The sequence below is a fragment of the Macaca thibetana genome, chromosome 5 (assembly GCF_024542745.1).
Source record: "Macaca thibetana thibetana isolate TM-01 chromosome 5, ASM2454274v1, whole genome shotgun sequence".
Taxonomy (NCBI): domain Eukaryota; kingdom Metazoa; phylum Chordata; class Mammalia; order Primates; family Cercopithecidae; genus Macaca; species Macaca thibetana.
In genome coordinates this window covers 108,367,573-108,387,173 of record NC_065582.1, presented here as the reverse complement: position 1 = coordinate 108,387,173, position 19,601 = coordinate 108,367,573, and the positions used below count along the sequence as shown (strand labels likewise).

Below are 19,601 nucleotides of genomic sequence, written 5' to 3'. Positions count from 1 at the left end.
CTCCTGCCTCAGGCTCCTGAATATCTGGGACTACAGGTACCACCATGCCCAGCTAATTTTTTTTATTTTGATGGAGATGGGGTCTCATTATGTTGCCCAGGCTAGTGTTAAACTTGTGGCCTCAAGCAATCTTCCCATCTTGGTCTCCCAAAGTGTCCAGATTAAGGTGTGAGCCAACATGCCTGGCCTTCTTTGTTTTAATTCTGTGTGTGTAATCTAAGATAAGTTGTCAGTTCTTTAAAATAACTTGTTATAAGATATGTTTTGTAAGCTTCATGGTAACCACAGTGTAAAAAGCTATAAAAAGCAATTAATTAAAACATACTACCAGAGAAAATCACTTAACCACGAAGGATGACAATAAGAAGTGAAGAAAGAGAAGAGTTATAAAACAACTAGAAAAAAAGCAAAAAAAAAAAAAAAAAAAGGCAGCATTAAGTCCTTCCATATCATTTACAACACTGAATGGAAACTGACTCCATTCTCCAATTAAAAGACTGAGTGTTTGAATGGTTAAAAAGAAGACCCAACTATATACTGCCTACAGGAAGCCCATCTCACCTATAAAGACACAAATAAGACTGAAAGTGAATGGATGGAAAAAGATATGTCATGCAAACAAAAACAGAAGGAGTAGCTTTACTCACATCAGACAAAGTAAACTAGAAGTCAAAGACTATAAAAAGAGACAACAAAGGTCACTACATAGAATTATAAAGGGGTCAATACAGAAAGAGGGTATAATAATTATACATATTTATGCACCCAACACCAGAGTTCCTAGGTATATAAAACAAACATAAATAGATCTAAAAAGAGAGACACACTGCAATACGATAATGGTAGGGGACTTCAGCACCCCACTATCAGTAATGGACAGATCATGTTGACATAAAATCAACAAAGAAACATTGGAGTTAATCTGTACACTAGACAAATATGCCCAACTGACATTTGCAGAACATTTCACCCAAATGCTACAGAATAAATTCTTTTTATCAGCACATGGAACGTTCTACAGAATAGACCATAGTTCACGCCATAAAACAAGTTTCAACAAATTCAAGAAAGTAGAAAGCATATCAAGTATCTTTTCCGAACAAAACGGAATAAAACTAGAAATCAATAAGAGAAACACTGGAAACTACACAAACACATCAAAATTAAACAACAGTTGCTCTCGAATGACCAATGGGTCAATGAAGAAATGAAAAAGGCAATTAAAAAAGTATTGAAACAAATGAAAAGGGAAATATAATGTACCAAAATCTATGAAATACTGCAAAAACAGAGCTAAGAGGGAAGTTTATAGCAATAAATGTCTGTATCAAAAAAGTTGAGGCTGAGCATGGTGGCTCATGCCTGTAATCCCAGCACTTGGGGAGGCTTAGCCAGAGGACTGCTTGAGCCTAGGAGTTGGAGACCAGCCTCGGAAACATGGTAAGACACCGTCTCTACAAAAAAATTAAAAATTAGCTGGGCATGGCGGCACACGTCTGTAGCACAAGCTAATTGGGAGGCTGAGGTAGGAGGATTGCTTGTGTCTGAAAGGTCAAGGCTGCAATGAGCCATGATCTTGCTACTGCACTTGCCTGGGCAATAGAGTGAGACCCTGTCTCAAAAAAAAAAAAAAAAAAAAAAAAAACCAACAAAAAAAACCAAGACTTCAAATAAACAACCTAGTGATGATGTACCTCAACTAGAAAGACTTCAAATAAACAAACTAGTGATGATGTACGTCAACCAGAAACTAGAAAGGAACTAGAAAAGCAGGAACAAACCAAACTCCAAATTAGTAGAAGGTCAGAAAGAATAAAGATCAGAGCAAAAATAAATGAAATTGAGATGAAAATATAAAAGATCTGCTGGGCACAGTGGCTCACGCCTGTAATCCCAGCACTTTGGAAAAAGAAACATTTAAAGGTATGGACGAGGTGGACGGATCACGAGGTCAGGAGATCGAGACCATCCTGGCTAACATGGTGAAACTCCATCTCTACTAAAAATACAAAAAGAAATTAGCCAGGCGTGGTGGCGGTTGCCTGTAGTCCCAGTTACTTGGGAGGCTGAGGCAGGAGAACAGCATGAACCCGGGAGGTGGAGCGTGCAGTGAGCCGAGATTGCACCACTGCACTCCAGCCTGGGTGACAGAGCGAGACTCTATCTCAGAAAAAAAGAAAAAGAAAATACAAAAGATCAATGAAATGAAAAGTTGTTTTTTTAAAAAGATAAACAAAATCAACAAACCTTTAAGGCTGACAAGAAAAAAAGAGACAAGACCCAATAAATAAAATCAGAAACAAAAAAGGGGACATAACTGTGACCATAGAAATACAAAGAATCATGAAAGACAATTACAATCACATGCCAACAAACTGGAAAACCTAGAAGAAATGGATAAATTCCTGGACACTTACAAGCTACCAAGTTTGAACCATGAAGAAACAGAAAACTTCAACAAACCAATAACAAGTAGTAAGATAGAAGCTGTAATAAGAAGTCTTCCACAAAAGAAAAGTCCAGGACCTAATGGCTTTACTGCTGAACTCTACTGAACATCTAAAGAAGAACTAATACCAATTCCTGCTCAAACTCTTCAAGAAAATTGAAGAGGGTGGAATACTTCCAAATTCATTCTACAAGGCCAGCATTATCCTGATACCAAAACCAGACAAAGACACAACAAAAAAAGAAAACTACAGGCCAATATCATTGATGCACATAGGTGCAAAAATCCTCAACAAAATACTAGCAAACTAAATTCAACAATACTTTTTAAATAAATCAAAAAGATCATTCACCATGATCAAGTGGGATTCATCCCAAGGATGCAAGGATGGTTCAACATGCACAATCAATAAATGTGATACATTAACAGAAGAACAGAAGCCATATAAATCATTTCAATAGATGCTGAAAAAGCATTCAATAAGTTGGAACATCCCTTTATTGTAAAAACCCTCAACAAAGGGTACAAAAAAAATACCTCAAAATAACAAAAGCCATATATGACAAACCCTAGAGTCAACATAATATTGAATGGGGAAAACCTGAAAGCCTCTCCTATAAGATCTGGAACAAGCCAAGGATGCCCACTTTCACACTTTTATTCAACATAATCCTAGAAATCCTGGCCAGGGCAAATAGTCAAGAGAAAGAAATAAAGGGCATCCAAATTGAAAAGAAGAAGTCAAATTAGCCTTGTATGCAGACTACATGATCTTGTATTTAGAAAAACTTTAACACTCCACTAAAAAACTGCTGGAACTGATAAGAAAATTCAGTAAAGCTGCACAATACAAAATCAAGATTACAAAAATCAACAGCATTTTTATACTCCAACAGCAATCTGAAAAAGAAATCAAGAAAACAATTCCATTTACAATAGCTGCAAAGAATAGAAAACACCTAGAAATCAATTTAACCAAATATATGAAAGAGCTATACACGGAAAACTACAAAACACTGATGAAAGAAATAGAAGAGACCATAAAAAAATAGAAGGATATTCCATACTCATGGATTGATGGAATTAATGTTGCTAAAATGATAATAACACCCAAAGCAATTTACAGATTCAATGTAATCCCTATTAGAACACAATCAACATTCCTCACAGATACAGAAAAAAAAAATCCTCAAATAAATTGAAAAGACCCCAAAGAGCCAAAGCAATCCTGAGCAAAAAAACAAAGCTGGAGATCACACTAACTGACTTCAAAATATACTATATAGCTATCCAATCAGCATGGTACTGGCATAAAAACAAGACACACAGACCAACAGAACATAATAGAGGACCCAGATATAAATCCACACATTTAAAGCCAACTCATTTTCAACAAGATGCCAAGAACATATAACAGGGAAAGGGCAGTCTTTTCAATAAGTGGTACTGGGAAAACTGGATAACCACATACAGAATAATGAAACTGGACCCCTATCTCTCACCACATACAACACTCAAATCAAAGTGAATTAAAGACTAGAATCTATGACCTGAAACTATGGAACTACTAGAAGAAAATGTTGGGGAAATGCTCTGGGACATTGGTGTGGACAAATATTGTTTGTGTAAGATTTTAAAAGCACAGGCAACAAAAGTAAAAACAGACAAATGGGATTACATTAAGCCAAAAAGCGTCTGCATAGCAATGGAAACAATTAACAAAGTGAAGAGACAACCTACAGAATGGGAGAAAATATCTGCAAACTATCCATCTGACAAGGGATTAATAAACAGAACATACAAGGAGCTCAAACAACTCAACAGCAAAAAAACCCAAATAATCCAATTTTAAAATGGGCAAAGATTTTCATAGACAGTTCTCAAAAAAAATATACAGATGGTCAAAAAGCATGTGAAAAAATGCTCAACATGACTAATTATCAGAGCAATGCAAATTAAAACTACAATGAGATATCATCTCACCCCAGTTAGAATGCCTTTTATCAAAAAGATGGGGAATAACAGATGCTGGCAAGGATGTGGAGAAACAGGAACTCTTGTACACTGTTGGTGGGATGTAAATTAGTATAGCCACTATGGAAAACGGTGTATGAAGGTTCCTCAAAAAACTAAAAATAGAACTACCATATGATCCTGCAATTCCATTACTGAGTAAATATCTGAAAGAGAGGAAATCAATATATCGAAGAAATATCTGCCCCCAGTATATATACACAGGAAATATTATTCAGCCATGAAAATGAATGAAATGCTGTCATTTGCAGCAACACGGAAGGACCTGGAGGTCATGATGTTAAGTGAACCATGTCAAGCACAGAAACACAAATATTGTTTGTTCTCACCTATATGTGGGTGATAAAAAGTGGATCTCATGAAGGCAGAGAGTAGACTGGTGGTTACCAAAGACCAGTAAAAGGATGAGGGAGGAGGCGTGAAGAGAGGTTGATTAATGGGCACAAATATACACTTAGAAGTAAGACCTGGTGTTCGAGAGATATCAGTAGGGTGATTCTAGTTAACACTAATCCAGCACACACTTCAAAACAGCTAAAAGAGAATAATTCACACATTCCTAGCATAAAGAAAAAAATAAAGTGATAAATATCCCAATTACCCTGACTTGATTATATGAATGTCTCAAATTATCACATGTAACCCAAAAATATGTACATCTCATATGTACCAATAAAAGCACATAAACTTTTTATTTATTTATTTATTCATTCATTCATTCATTCATTCATTTAGAGGCAGAGTCTTGCTCTGTCACCCAGGCTGGAGTGCAGTGGCATGATCTCAGCTCAGTGCAATCTCCGCCCTTGGGCTCAAGTGATCCTCCCACCTCAGCTTCCTGAGCAACTGGGACCACAGGTGCACACTATCACACCTAGCTATTTTTTTTTATTTTTGGCAAAGATGGGGTCTCACCATGTGGCACAGGCTTGTCTTGAACTCCTGAGCTCAAGCAATCCTCCCGCCTCAGCCTCCCAAAGTGCTGAGATTACAGGTGTGAGCCACCATATCCTGCCAAAAGTAAATAAACCTTTAAAAAAAGAAATGCATACGTGAAAATACAATAATCTTTTCGGGCTAGGGGTAGTGGCCCATACCTGTAACTCCAATTGCTGAGGTGGGAGGATTCCTTGAGCCCAAGAGGTAGAGGCTGCAGTGAGCTGTGATCATGCCACTGCACTGCAGCCTGGGCAACGGAGTGAGATCCCATCTCAAAAACAAAAACAAAAAATCTGTTCTGTTTGGATGCTGGAGAATTATATTAAATGATCACATACTTTATTAGCTAGGTTTTCTTGCAAATCTGCAATCTTTTCTGTCTTCTCATCTACAGTCTCCTGGAGAAAGTCTTTTTCTTTATCAATAACACCAATGGTCTTTTTCATTACATGAGCCTCCTCATCTTGTGAAGTCATCTTAAGGTTTAATTCATCTGCAAATGAAAAGAAATGTTTGTTAGACAAAGTATATTAGGATTAGCAGAAACAAAATTTAAAACATTTACCTATTTTTTCCTCCAGTATTTTAATTTGTGCTTGGGCTGATTCAAGTTCACCTCTTTTAATGGAAAGTCGGTGCTGATAGTCATCAACTGACCGCTGTAGCTGCTCAATTACTATCCTAAAGAATCAACAGACAAAAACACATGGTATTCTTTCTCTCTCATAGAAATACTTTTAAAAAATGAGATTTCTTAAAAATATTTTGATGTCTTATTTTTAAAGTTTTTGTTATTTTTTATTTTAAAGCTCTTCCAGTATAATCTATGGCATTATATATTATTTCTAGCTGTCCACTATTCTCTAAAACAGTTCCATCTTCCTAAAAATAATATAGTATAAAAATCAAATTAATTGTGTGTTCTTTTCTAGAAGCTTCTTGGTAGTTTTAAAGCTCTTCTTAGTTTCCTAATGTTAACCTCTTTTCCTTTAAATCTTTTTCTAATAGTGCAGGCAAAGGAAAAATCCTGTTCTTACAGTATGACCTGGCATTTCAAAGCACTATCCATAAATTCTAACCATCCCAACCAGTGAGTTCTTTTTTTTGTTTGTTTGAGACAGGGTCTCCCTCTGACACACAGGCTGGAGTACAGTGGTAAGATCTCAGCTCACTGCAACCTCTGCCTCCTGGGCTCAGGTGATCCTCCTACCTCAGCATCCCTAGAGGCTGGGACTACAGACGTAGACCACCAGACCTATCTAATTTTTCTATTTTTAGTAGAGATGGGGTTTTACCATGTTGCCCAGGCTGGTCTCAAACTCCTAAGCTCAAGCAATCCATCTGCCTCGGTCTCCCAAAGTGCTGGGATTACAGGCATAAGCCACCATTCCCAGCCCTGACCTGTCAGCTTTTAATATTGCTTCTTATTCTGACTTTTTGGCTGAGTAGTCAAATAGAGACACAGAAAGCAGGGAAAGTAGGCATTTCCCGCAGTACAATGGGGATTTAAGATTAAAGACTTCGTTCAGGGAGCAAAAGAAAGGATGTACAGAGGCCTACGTGGTTAACAATAAAGACGGTTTCAGAGAAATCTGTTACTGATCAGTAGGATTATTTTTCAGAAGTACTGTTCCTGGAAGGTTTAACAGTAAAAAATCGCTTTCATGTCATGCAGTCTTCAGAACACTTTTAGCCCTGATCTGGGAGTTCACAATCCTGCCTTGCTGAAAAGACACGGCTCTCATCTCAGAGTATTTATCAGGAATTTCCATGGATTCCTTTTAGGTTTCCTTTGAGGAATAAGACATGGAAAAAGATACTGAGGAGAGCTTAGCTTAGAATTGCCTAAAGGAAAGGAGGTTTGAATTCCAAAACCACTAATAAGATGGGACATCTTTATAGAAATGAAGAAGTTTTACTTGGCTGTATTGAGGTATTCTGAAAGACAAAACACATGACCTGACTGTTCTAATAGCAAGTGAATGATGATCAAGAGGTAGGGAGGAGAGTCAAGTTGGGACTGATTTATTTAGACTTGCAAAACTAAACCAAACCAAATTAGAAAGACACTAGGTTCAAGCAATCTTCCTAAAATTATGTGTGAGGTTCGGGTTCAGGTGACTGCACTGTATTCAAGCTATTCCTAAAAGCTAGAACTGCTGTTCCATGGGATATAACAACAGAGAGTGGTACTTTGTACATATTACTCATTTATTCCTAGAACAGTACCATAATTAGGACGGTTCCATAATTAGAACTATTATCCCAATTTAATACAAACAACAAAAAACTTGTCCAAGGTCACCAAGCAAGTAAGGGCAAAGAAAAGATGCAAATTAAGGCTACTCTAACACTATAACGACGTTCTTCTACTACATCGTAATGCCTTATTTGCAGAATATAGGAAGGCCAACATCCTCTATGTGAAAGAGAAAACGCCTGCCAGGAAGCTATACAGAGTCCTTTCAAAAACAGAATGGCCCGCAGAATCCCTAATGAAGGACACTGAGCAGTTGGCAGTGCTTGAAATTCCAGGTAGAAATGTAAAGACTGCTTTATATCTAACTTCATAAAGCGGGGTGACTTCCTAATGAAAGTGGGGTTGACAAAAGCAGGATCACATCTTGATATACATACATATAAAGGAAGCCCTTGGGTGAGTCCTAAAAATAGCTTTGTTTTTTGATATTCTAGCGTAGAAAGAAAAGAAGACGAGACTCGATACCAGACCTTGAATTTAACTTTTCTGACCAAAGTTTTGCTAAGATAAAGGTTCTCTCAACGAAACAGTTGAGGTGTAGAAGTCACAGGAAAGAAGAGCTGAGTGACTGCCGTTATTAGTTGTTCATAATGGTGTTTGGAAAGGAAATTTTGAGAATCAAGTTAGGAAAAATGAACCAGTTTCTTAGCTTCGAAAATGCTATAAACGTAGCAAAGGGAAGTAACAACTTCTCACCAGAGAGTGAAGCAATAAAAATGAACTTAAGTTCTGGCTCTCCACTTAGCAGATGTGACTGGGTAGAGGTCCATCTCTTTGAGCTTCAAATTCCTCAGTTATATTATATTACACGGAGCTATGCATGATCTCATTTTAGGGGACAAAAGTAATTATTTCCATCATGATGCAGTAAATTTTAAACAAAGACAGCATCTTAAAGGATCCTCTGTTCCTAAGAAGTGTTCAAGTTCTAAAATGGAGCTAAAGCACCATCTAAGGTAGGTTTGGAATTTTAATGACCTATTAGAAAAAAAAAAAGAGAGGGAGAGAGAGACTGATGTGGTACCCCTGTTTTTATTTTAGATTTCTCCCAGTAGTCTATAGTTATAGCCCACCACTAAGAAAGATGAGTAAGTATCATCTCTTGATCAGTCAGAGAGGGAAAAGAAATTAGGCATGGATTTTCTTTTAGATTTCTTCATGGGGATGATGGTTGTAACTGGTGGCCCTAGATCCCTTGACCCTTTCAATTCTAGATCCACAAACTCAGCTATCCTCACTCAGGGCTCTGGTTCCTCTTTCTTTCCTGGTAGAAAAAAAATGTTAGGAATGCCCAGAAGACAGTTCTTAAGCATCCCAGGTAACTTATGAGTCTTCTTTCCCTTATCTAAAATGGTTCTCTTGAGCCCAGGAGTTCAAGAACAGCCTGGGCAACATTGTGAGATCCTGTCTCCACAGAAATTTTTAAAACTTAGCTGAGTGTAGTGGTGCATGCCTATAGTCCCAGCTACTCAGGAGGCTGAGATGGGAGGATTACTTGAGCCAGGAGGTCAAGGTTTCAGTGAACCATGATTGTGCCACTACACTCCAGCCTGACAGAGTGAGACCCTGTCTCAAAATAAGTAAAATAACATAAAATGGTTATAAATTACCTTAACAAATAAATACTTCTCATGGGAGACTAGTTACATTTGGTTTTCTGAATACAGCTAAAGAAATCCTAATAAAACAACTAATATATATGGGCTAGAGTTTATGGGTCATTTCCAGGAAAATCTGCTACAGCATCTATTTGATACTAGATAAGAGTATACCCTCTGGTTTTGAACAAACGCAGATAAAGACTAAGGTGAACTGAGAACAGTCTGACAGTATTTTCAGCTGCAGGATTCTCATTGTGTAGAGCCTCATAGCTGGCAGTTGTGAGGCTTAAGGATGCTTACTAGGGGGTTGACTGAGAAAAGTGAGTTGTCTAACTGGGCTGGAAACAATTTTTCCTTGAGCAGGGGTTGACAAACTATAGCCGGATGCCAATTTCTGCAAGGCCTGAGTGGTATTCACGGTTTTTACATGTTTAAATGACTAAAAAAATTTTTCAACAGAAAATTATTATTTAGCGACATATGAAAATTATATGAAATCCAAATTTCAGTGTCCATAATAAAGTATCCGAATACAACCACACTACTTCGTTTTATATATTGTCTAGGGCTACTTTCAAGCTACAAGGGCAGTGTTAAGTAGGTGTGACATAAACTATATAGCCCACACAGTCTAACAGGGTGTCCAAGCGAGATAATAACAGTCACGGGTTCTTAGGTTCTGTTTCTGGTTGGGCCAGTAAAGTCTCTTCCTCATCCCTGTTTCACTTATTACTAGAGACAGACTAAAAACCATGGCTTCAGGCTGCTGAAAGCCTAAAACAAAAGAGACAACAACAAAATATGGTGGGTTGGATAAGCTTGGTCTAAAATACTGACTCTTGTCTGTTTACAAAAAAAAAAAAAAAAAAAAAAAAAAAAAAGACTGTTGACCTCAGCTCTAAAGACTGGCATGCTCCGGGAGACTATCCTTCCTGGGTAGACAAAAGTTCCTTTACAGCATTCTGTAGCTTTGATCTAGGGTATAAAATGCCAGATCTCATTAAATGCTGCAATTAAAGGGAGATGACAGTAATTTAACTTTAAAATGTGGTTAAAAAGTGAGATTTTATATTATGCGCTCTGAAAATAGACAAAGAAACCAGACAAAAGATTCTCTATTTGGACAATTAAACTGTGCTTAGGCCGGACGTGGTGGCTCACGCCTGTAATCCCAGCACTTCGGGAGGCTAAGGTGGGTGGATCACCTGAGGTCAGGTGTTTGAGACCAGCCTGGCCAACATGGTGAAACCCTGTCTCTACTAAAAATACAAAAATTAGCCGGGCATGGTGGCAGGCACCTGTAATCCCAGCTACTCGGAAGGCTAAGGCAGGAGAATTGCTTGAACCCAGGAGGTGGAGGTTGCAGTGAGCCAAGATCGTGCCACTGCGCTCCAGCCTGGGTGACAGAGCAAGACTTTGTCTCAAAAAAAAAAAAAAAAAGATGATTATGCTTGATATAGAAAATTCTGTTTGTTAGTAATAAAATTTGGTGGAAAAGGCCTGACACAGGAAGGGAAAAAGAAGATGGGTATCTCAGGGGGATGGAAAGGAACATATGCCTTATCTATCTGAGACAGTCTCACTCTGTCACCCAGGCTAGAATACAGTGGCATGAGCATGGCTCACTGTAGCCTTGAACTCCTAGGCTCAAGCAATCCTCCTACCTCAGCCTCTCGGGCAGCTGGGAATATAGGCACATGCTACCATGCCTGGCTGACTTTTGTATTTTTTGCAGAGATAAGGTTTTACCACATTGCCCAGGCTGCTCTTGAATTCCTGGGCTCAAGTGATCCTCCCACCTTGGCCTCCCAAGTGTTGAAACTATAATCCCAAAGTGTTGAAATTACAGGCATGAGCCACCATGCCTGGCCCTGACTCTCAGCTTCTACAATGTCTTCATGTCAAGGAAAAGAGAACATAATGTGATCAAAGGAGTAGCAAGAGCTCTATTAATCATATTGCAAGTGGCAAAAGGTTTGGATAACATGGTTTTACTTCCCAAGAGTGCTGGGTATGATGGTTTGTATTTGGTTTTGCTTTGAACTTGGATTCAATGGTTTCAACTCATGGTTCTACCAATACTCACTTATATGGAGAATACAATTGATACACTTTCCTAAGAGACAAAATAAGTTATATTTTTCTGTTACAGCAAAATGAAGTTATGAAATAATGTCATATCCCCAGGTTATACAAGGTAACCTGGTAGAAAGGTAGACAAAAATTCTCACTATGGGCCAGGGACTGAATTACTCCTAGGTGAGGGAAGAGGCAGATTGAGCTTATAAGAGAAAAGGATATTAGTATTAGTACAAGAAGTAAAACTCCAAAGGAGCTATAGGCTAGATTATCCAAGAGACGGCACTGAGAGCTCTGCCTTCTAAGACTGGAAAAAGCCTCCTATGAGGAAAAGAGGTGTTTCAGCTATAACCTCAAGGAAAAACAAAATGGATTAAATGCTAGATCCAGTCAGCTGGACACAAAAGTGAAAAGTAAAATTCTGGATGACAAGAATATACCATGTTATCTGTACTTTGGAGCTGAATCCAGACATGAGCCAGAGGACATACTGGTCCACTCAGGTCTCCTCTTACAGAAAAAAGCAAAGAAAAAAGCAGTATCTACTTTAGTTCTTCCTGAGGTCTAACCTATCAAAACTATCGTCAGAGAAGCAAAAGAGGAAAACTGGAGATGTTCTGTATGAGTCACTAATATAGTATTCCTTAATTAACTAGACACACCCAGTTCTTGGTCTTATTTCATTAAGTCATTAGATAATCAGAGAACCCTTATGAACTACAGTCACAGACTTTTCCTAATTCCTTTGATTCTCATATTTGCTCTGTTTACTATATACTTCTGTGATTCCTAGTTTTTTGTATATTGGATCTGTGTCTTTTTTCTCATCATTTATTTTTGTTCTTTAGAGTTCTGGGTGACTTTCATGAGTTTGTTTTTTCTATTTCACCAACTCAGTTTTCTGCAATATCCAATGCCATTCACTAACTTTTCAGTTTTAATTTGTTAAATCTTTTTTTAAAAGTGTCATTACTATATCCTTTCTGATCTCAAGTTGTCACTGTTTCATGACTAAGTGTTTCACAGATGTAATGTCTTGCTGACATGTGAAAATCTTTTCCTGATTCTGACTGCAAATGTAATTAAGAGAGAAGTGTTTCCTCAGATTCTTCAGAGTGGTCCCCTTTTTCCGACCTTCAGTATCTTTTTAGTTATTGCAGCTACCCTGACCAGAAAAAAAGCTTTGTTTGCCTTTTGTTTCCTTGAGTCTTCTATATTCTAAATTAATTAATGACTAACAAACAACTTAGTATGCTAAGGTAAATGTTCTACTTATTGTATTTCTCAGCCCCATATTAGTCATCTAAACTTTTTGATTTTATGTAAAAAGTGTTTCTTAAATTTGGTCTCTGTTCTCTGAGTTCATTACCACTGCTTCAGTCCAGATCCTTGGTCTCCTTTTTTTGTCATCAATCTCTAAGACTTGAAATCCATGTTCCATATTTCCACCAGAGTTAGCTTCCTAAAAGGAATACTATTCATATGTCTTACCTCCCTACTTAAAAATTTCTGTTTCTAAGTCAGAAAAGGCTAAAAATAGGAGATAAATTCTCTGACTTTACATTTCACTGAAACAGGCAAGAAAGAGAAAGAAAATGGCATAGGTAGTAAACAATTCTGTAATTTCTAGTAATCTTACACTATGGAATACAAATGATCTGAAGTATTTAATAGGATTTCAAAAGGAAGGAGGTTGAAAAACTTTGCCTGCAATCATAATAATCTGTGAAATTTCTTTTAAAAAACACAGATACCCAAAACCTACCCAAGTAGATTCTCAGTGAATTAGAACCTCCCAAAATCAGCCCCTTAAATTCATACTTTTCAAAAGCTCCCAGGTGAGTCTGCTGCAAAGCCAACTTCTAAAACTACTGCTCAAAGGCCCAGTCCAAAATGCTATGGTTATAAACTTTACATAACCACAAACACGTTCCCAGAAATGAAATTAGAAAATTTTGAATAAACTTACCTAAGTGAGTTCACCTCTGTTTTCTGATGAGATGAGTCACCAGCCACATGGCTAAATTTTTGAGCTTGGACTTTTAATTTGTTCTCTAACGACTCTATTGTTTCTTTCATTATTAACACTTTAGACTTTAATTCATATTTTTCGCTTTCAAGCTATAATTTAAATTTAAAAAAATAATAGGTATACATCTTAATATGTTAATTATATTTTTCTTAGGCACTCTTTAATGATATTTCTGGAAGAAAACTAAGAACATAGATTTAGTTTTAAAAAAATTTTATTTATTTATTTATTTATTTATTTATTTATTTTTTTGAGATGGAGTCTCGCTCTGTCACCCAGGCTGGAGTGCTGTGGCCGGATCTCAGCTCACTGCAAGCTCCGCCTCCCGGGTTCCCGCCATTCTTCTGCCTCAGCCTCCCGAGTAGCCGGGACTACAGGCGCCCGCCACCTCGCCCGGCTAGTTTTTTTTTGTATTTTTTAGTAGAGACGGGGTTTCACCGTGTTAGCCAGGATGGTCTCGATCTCCTGACCTCGTGATCCGCCCGTCTCGGCCTCCCAAAGTGCTGGGATTACAGGCTTGAGCCACCGCGCCCGGCAAAAAAATTTTAGAAGTCACATGTACAGTTTAGGTTCTAGGAGTCAGAATGGGTGTAAACTTTCTCTCTCCTCACTATCATTAAAGATACAAACAAAATATAAAAAGCATGAAGAGAAAAGAATGTATCTGTAACAGCAATGAAACAGGAAGGGAAACCAATGGTAGCATGAAAATTTTGGGGAATTTCTAAAACACAATAAGTAAATAGGACTGAATTGAGGGGAAAAAAACACAGCACAAAACATTGTAACCCAAACACAAAGTGGGCAAGATTTATGTGAAGAAAACAGTATAATTTTCCTGAAGAGCACAGAACATAACCTGACATAATGTAAAGGCACACAATGTTTCTTGATGGGAGCACAATATTGTAAATATAATAAAATGTCCTCAAATAATTTGTAAATTCAATGGAATTCCAATACAAATTCTAACACATCCTTTTTAAAGACAGGGATGGCTTAGATTTGATTCTAAATTCATTTACCAAAAAAAAAAAAAAAGAAAGAAAAAAACCGGAAAAATTTTTGGAAAAAATACAAGTATACTTGCTTTTTGAGATATCAAAACAAACTATAAAGTTACTATATGGGAGGCTGAGGTGGGCGGATCATGAGGTCAGGAGATGGTGACCACCCTGGCTAGCATGGTGAAACCCCATCTCTACGAAAAAATACAAAAAATTAACTGGGCATGGTGGCACATGCCTGTCGTCCTAGCTACTCAGGAGGCCGAGGCAGGAGAATCGCTTGAAACCGGGTGGCAGAGGTTGCAATGAGCCGAGACCGCGCCACTGCACTCCTGCCTGGGCGACAGAGCGAGACTCTCTCCAAAAAAAAAAAAAAAAGTTATTATAATTAGAACAGTGACGATTTCACATACAAATGCACAAGCAAATTTATGAAAGTGAAAACAGTAAAAAAAAAAAAATGTACAGATGTAAATTTAGAAAAGATAGCATTTTTGGGAAGTAAGAAAAGGATAAACTTTAAAAATAAGAGTAGTGGGCTGGGCATGGTGGCTCACACCTTTAATCCTAGTACTTTGGGAGGCCAATGCATGAGGATCACTTGAGGCCAGGAAGACTGCTTGAGGCCAGGAGCTCGAGACCAGCCTGGGAAACATAGTGAGACCCTGTCTCTACAATAAAAATGTTTTTAAAATTAGCCAGGCATGATGGTATACCTGTAGTCCTAGCTACTAGGGAGGCTGAGGTGGGAGGATCGCTTGAGCCCAGGAGTTGGAGGAGGCAGTGAGCTGTGATCATACAACAGCACTCCAGCCTGGGCAACAGAGCAAGACTCTGTCTCTTTAAAATAAATAAGTGTGGGGACAAATACTCATTGGAAAAAAAACTTAGCTGGATTTCTTCTTTATTTTACATACAAAAATAAATTCTAGATGGGAAAATGATCTATATTTAAATTTTAAAACCAGTAAATATTAGTAATAAATGTAAGTCTTCCAGTTAAAACTGTGGACTGATCACACATAGTTTATCTCACCTCCCTCTGAAACCACTGCTAAAATGACAGTAAAGGAATAAGAATACACAGCTCTAGAAGCGAGGTTTTTAGAAGAAAAAAACTGAAACTGATGTTTGGATATTCAAAACATATTTAAAGGCGTAAGTCAGAGACACTGGAGCTCTTGACAAAAATTAGCAATAGGGTCAAAGAAAATCGGTAACAAAAAGCAAAGCAAACCAAAACAAAGTCAATTACTAACTAAAGGAAAAAAATTTACAAGAAAAAAGGCAGTTTTGCTGGCCTTATGATCAGTCCCCACTACACCATCTTAGCACAAAAGCAGCCACAGACAATATATAAATAAATAAGCAAAACCGTGCTGCAAAAAGAGACTTGAGGCTGCATTTGCCCTGGGGATCGTATTTTGCTGAGCTCCATCATATCCAGTACATATCTAGAAAGGGAATTGCTGGCTCATAGGGTATGCCTTTGCTAGATAATACCAATTTTTTTGGAACAGATATGAAGTTTGCACTCCCAGGAGCTACACATATTTGCTAATACATGTTACAACTTGTTAATTTCTCATGCCTTGATGTAAAATGATTTTACTGTTTTAATTTACATTTCCCCCATTATTGAGGTAGAATTATCTTTTATTAGCCATTTGTATTTCTTCCTCCGTGAAGAGTTTATTCATTCACACCTTCTGTTGAGGCTTTTTCAGGGGAGGGGGATTAAATGTGTAACAAATTGTTCTATCAGTGGCTTGTCTTTTCGATTTATAGTTAAGTAGAGAAACAAAGATGTTTTTGTCAATGTGGTCCCACTTATCAGTGTTTTCCTTTAAGGAATAAACTTATTCGTGTTTATGTCTTGTTTAGGGGCACACATGCTGGCACCAGACACCTGCTAGCTGTGTGATCTTAGGCAAGGTTCCCCCCGCCTCAGTTTCCTTATTTGTGAAATGAGGACAATATTAGCATTTACTTTATGATTGTTGTGAAATTAAAATAATTGGGTATAAAATGTTGAGAAAAGTATCTGAAACATAGTGAATGCTATATAAATGACTGATACTATTATTTCTCCAAGGTCAAAAAGATCTTCTCCTGTACTTCTTTTAAAAATGTAGTAATATCTTGAACATTCAAGGCTGCAAGTAACCTTTAACTGATTTTTGGGTATGGCACATTTGAGTTAGGATCCAATTTTTTCCTTCTAAAATATGAATAGCCAACAGTCTGAGAATCAGTGAATAATCATTCCTTTTCCCATTGATCTGAGTTACCTCACAGATCAAATTCTTAAATTTGTGGGTTTGCTCTCTACTGGGTTTGATCAGTTTCTCTCAATCCCTGTTGTTTTATTATTTCTTCTTCTTTTTTTTTTTGACACGGAGTCTCGCTCTGTAGGCTGGAGTGCAGTGGCGCCATCTTGGCTCACAGCAAGCTCCGCCTCCCGGGTTCCCGCCATTCTCCTGCCTCAGCCTCCCGAGTAGCTGGGACTACAGGCGCCCGCCATCATGCCTGGCTAATTTTTGTATTATTTTTAGTAGAGACGGGGTTTCACCGTGTTAGCCAGAATGGTCTTGATCTCCTGACCTCGTGATCCGCCAGCCTCAGCCTCCCAAAGTGCTGGGATTTCAGGCGTGAGCCACCGCGCCCGGCCTTTTTTTTTTTTTTTTTTTTTTTCCTGAGGCATAGTCTTGCTCTGTCACCCAGGCTGAAGTGCAGTGGCATGATCTCAGCTCACTGCAACCTCTACCTCCTGGGTTCAAGTGATTCTCCTGCCTCTGCCTCCCAAGTAGCTGGGACTACAGGCGTGTGCCACCTCACCTGGCTAATTTTCATATTTTTAGTAGAGATGGAGTTTCACCATGTTGGCCAGGCTGATCTTGAACTCCTAACCTCAAGTGATCCTCCCGCCTCAGGCTCCCAAAGAGCTAGGATTACAAGTGTGAGCCATCGCGCCCAGCCTATTATATATTACTATGACTCTAAAGGCTTCACATCTGGGAGGGCAAGTCTAGCACCATGTTCTTTAAAATTTCTGTGATTCTTGGCTCTTTGCTTCCAAGTAAATTTTAAGATCTATTGTCAATTCTTCCCCCTCACCTCCCACACAATCTTACTGGGATTTCAACTAGAGCTACCTCAACTCTATAGATCAAGTTGGGGAAAATTTATGTTATTTTTATAACCTTTTTTATAAACCTGATATAATCCTCCACTTACTTAGTTTTTATTCAATGACTTTCAATATGGTTGCATAATGTTTCCTATAAAGATTCTGTAAATTTATCCATAGATAAATTGTATTATTCATGACTACTAAAATTGTATGCATTTTCCTTTTATTTATCTTGCTTGGGATGTGTCATGCTTTTGGAATTCATTTTGAATCAGAGGGTTCCTGTGTTTTCATATCTACAAAATCATCAATCATTATCTCTTCAAATACTGTCTCTCCTACATTCTATTATATCCTCCTTGAGTTCTAACTAAATATTAGTCTGAATATTAGATCATCTCAGGCTATTCTCCAACATTTTAACTTTTAAAATATTTTCTTATTTGTTCCTTTCCAATGACTTCTAGTAATTTCTTCAGATACATTTTCCAGTAATTAATATTACTGTTTTTATCTTCTGGTCAAGCTGGAGTGATAGGGACCAGATTTACTCTTCTGCCTGAAATAACTAAAAAGTTGGATGAGATATATGAAACAATGGTTTTCAGGGCACTAGGCATCAGGTAATGATGACCAGTGACCCCTGAGAGACAGGAAACAAATGTGATGATCTTTACATTTGCTCCAGCTTATTGCCTGAAAAATTTCCAGACTGTGACACAGGGAAAGGAACCAACATGGAACCCAGTGGTCTGCCCTAAGTTCAGAAGACAGGCATGAGGGTCAAAGAAGGCCAAAGCAGCTAAAGTTTGCAGGACAGGTATTAGAGGAGAAGTGCAAAGAGTGAGAGCTACACAGATCTATAAAGGGTACCCTTTAAGTTTTTGGCTGAGTAGAGCTCAGCATAGAGAAGACTACCCAAGGCCAGGGAAAGAACCAGGAACAAACTAGAGAGAACAATACTCAGAGCTCATGCAGGGCCAGGAAAGGTTCCTGTGCCCATCAGTCATTTGGAAACCTCATAATTCATAGGATAACAGGCAGTATACTCAAAAGGGTTTTATCTCAGTAGTGAAACAAAATTATTCCAAGACTAAACGCTACTTTGATCCCACCTAACAAAGCTTAAAGGCAAGACTGAAAAAGATCAGGCTACTTCCATATAGTTTAACTGCATCCCAGAAAAAACCTCAAGAGTATTTCATAGTAATACAAACTATCTAGCAACCAAGAAGGTAAGAGTCACAATGTCTGGCATCCAATCTAAAATTAAATTACCAGGCACACAAAGATACAGGAAAATATAAACCATGATGAGGTGACACTTCAACCAACTCAGATGACAGAATTAGAAGGCAAATAAATTAAGACAGTGAAGGCATAGTAATAGAAGCTAGCCAAAACAAAACACATCAAAGGTTGACAAACTACTGGGTACTATGCTCACTACCTGGGTGATGGGATCAACTGTACCCCAAATCTCAGCATCACACAGTATACCCATATAACAAACTGTACATGTACCCCTGAATCTAAAATAAAAGTTGAAATTATAAAAACAAAAACATACCAAATTGTTAAAAATCCTATCTCTAGAGAGAGTAATAAGGAATGGAAGTGAATTTCTCTTTTTACTCTACGTTAGTATTATATAATTTTTTTTTTCTTATTTTGGAAACAGGGTCTTGCTCTGTCACCCAGACTGGAGTGCAGTGGTGTGATCACAGCTCACTGCAGCCTTGAACTCCTAGGTTCCAGTGATCCTCTTACTTCAGCCTCCCAAGTAGCTGGGACCACAGGTGCCTGCCACCATGCCTGGCCAATTTGTAAATTTTTTGTAGAGATGGGGTATCACTATCTTACCCAGGCTGGTCTCAAAATCCTGGGCTCAACTGATCCACCTGCTTCACCTTGGCCTCCCAAAGTGCTGGGATTATAGGCATGAGCCACTATGCCTGGCCTATATGATTTTTTTTATAACAGCAAAATAGCAATAATTATAGCTAATACCTACTAAGAGCTTACAATATGCCGGGCATGCTTCTAAGTTCTTTATATGCATTAACT

General features: G+C 38.0%; 1 protein-coding gene across 2 annotated transcripts in view; it reads right to left on the bottom strand.

Moving 5' to 3' along the window:
* The window catches only part of CEP135 (centrosomal protein 135), an 84,131-nt gene that overhangs the window by 27,872 nt on the left and 36,658 nt on the right, over positions 1-19,601 (bottom strand). For both annotated transcript variants that reach the window (XM_050789774.1, XM_050789775.1), the window contains exons 15-17: positions 13,332-13,483; positions 5,988-6,103; positions 5,761-5,915 (exon numbers count right to left, since the gene is read on the bottom strand). In XM_050789774.1, coding sequence (XP_050645731.1) covers positions 5,761-5,915; positions 5,988-6,103; positions 13,332-13,483 — 423 coding nt within the window. The remainder of the gene's footprint in view (positions 1-5,760; positions 5,916-5,987; positions 6,104-13,331; positions 13,484-19,601) is intronic.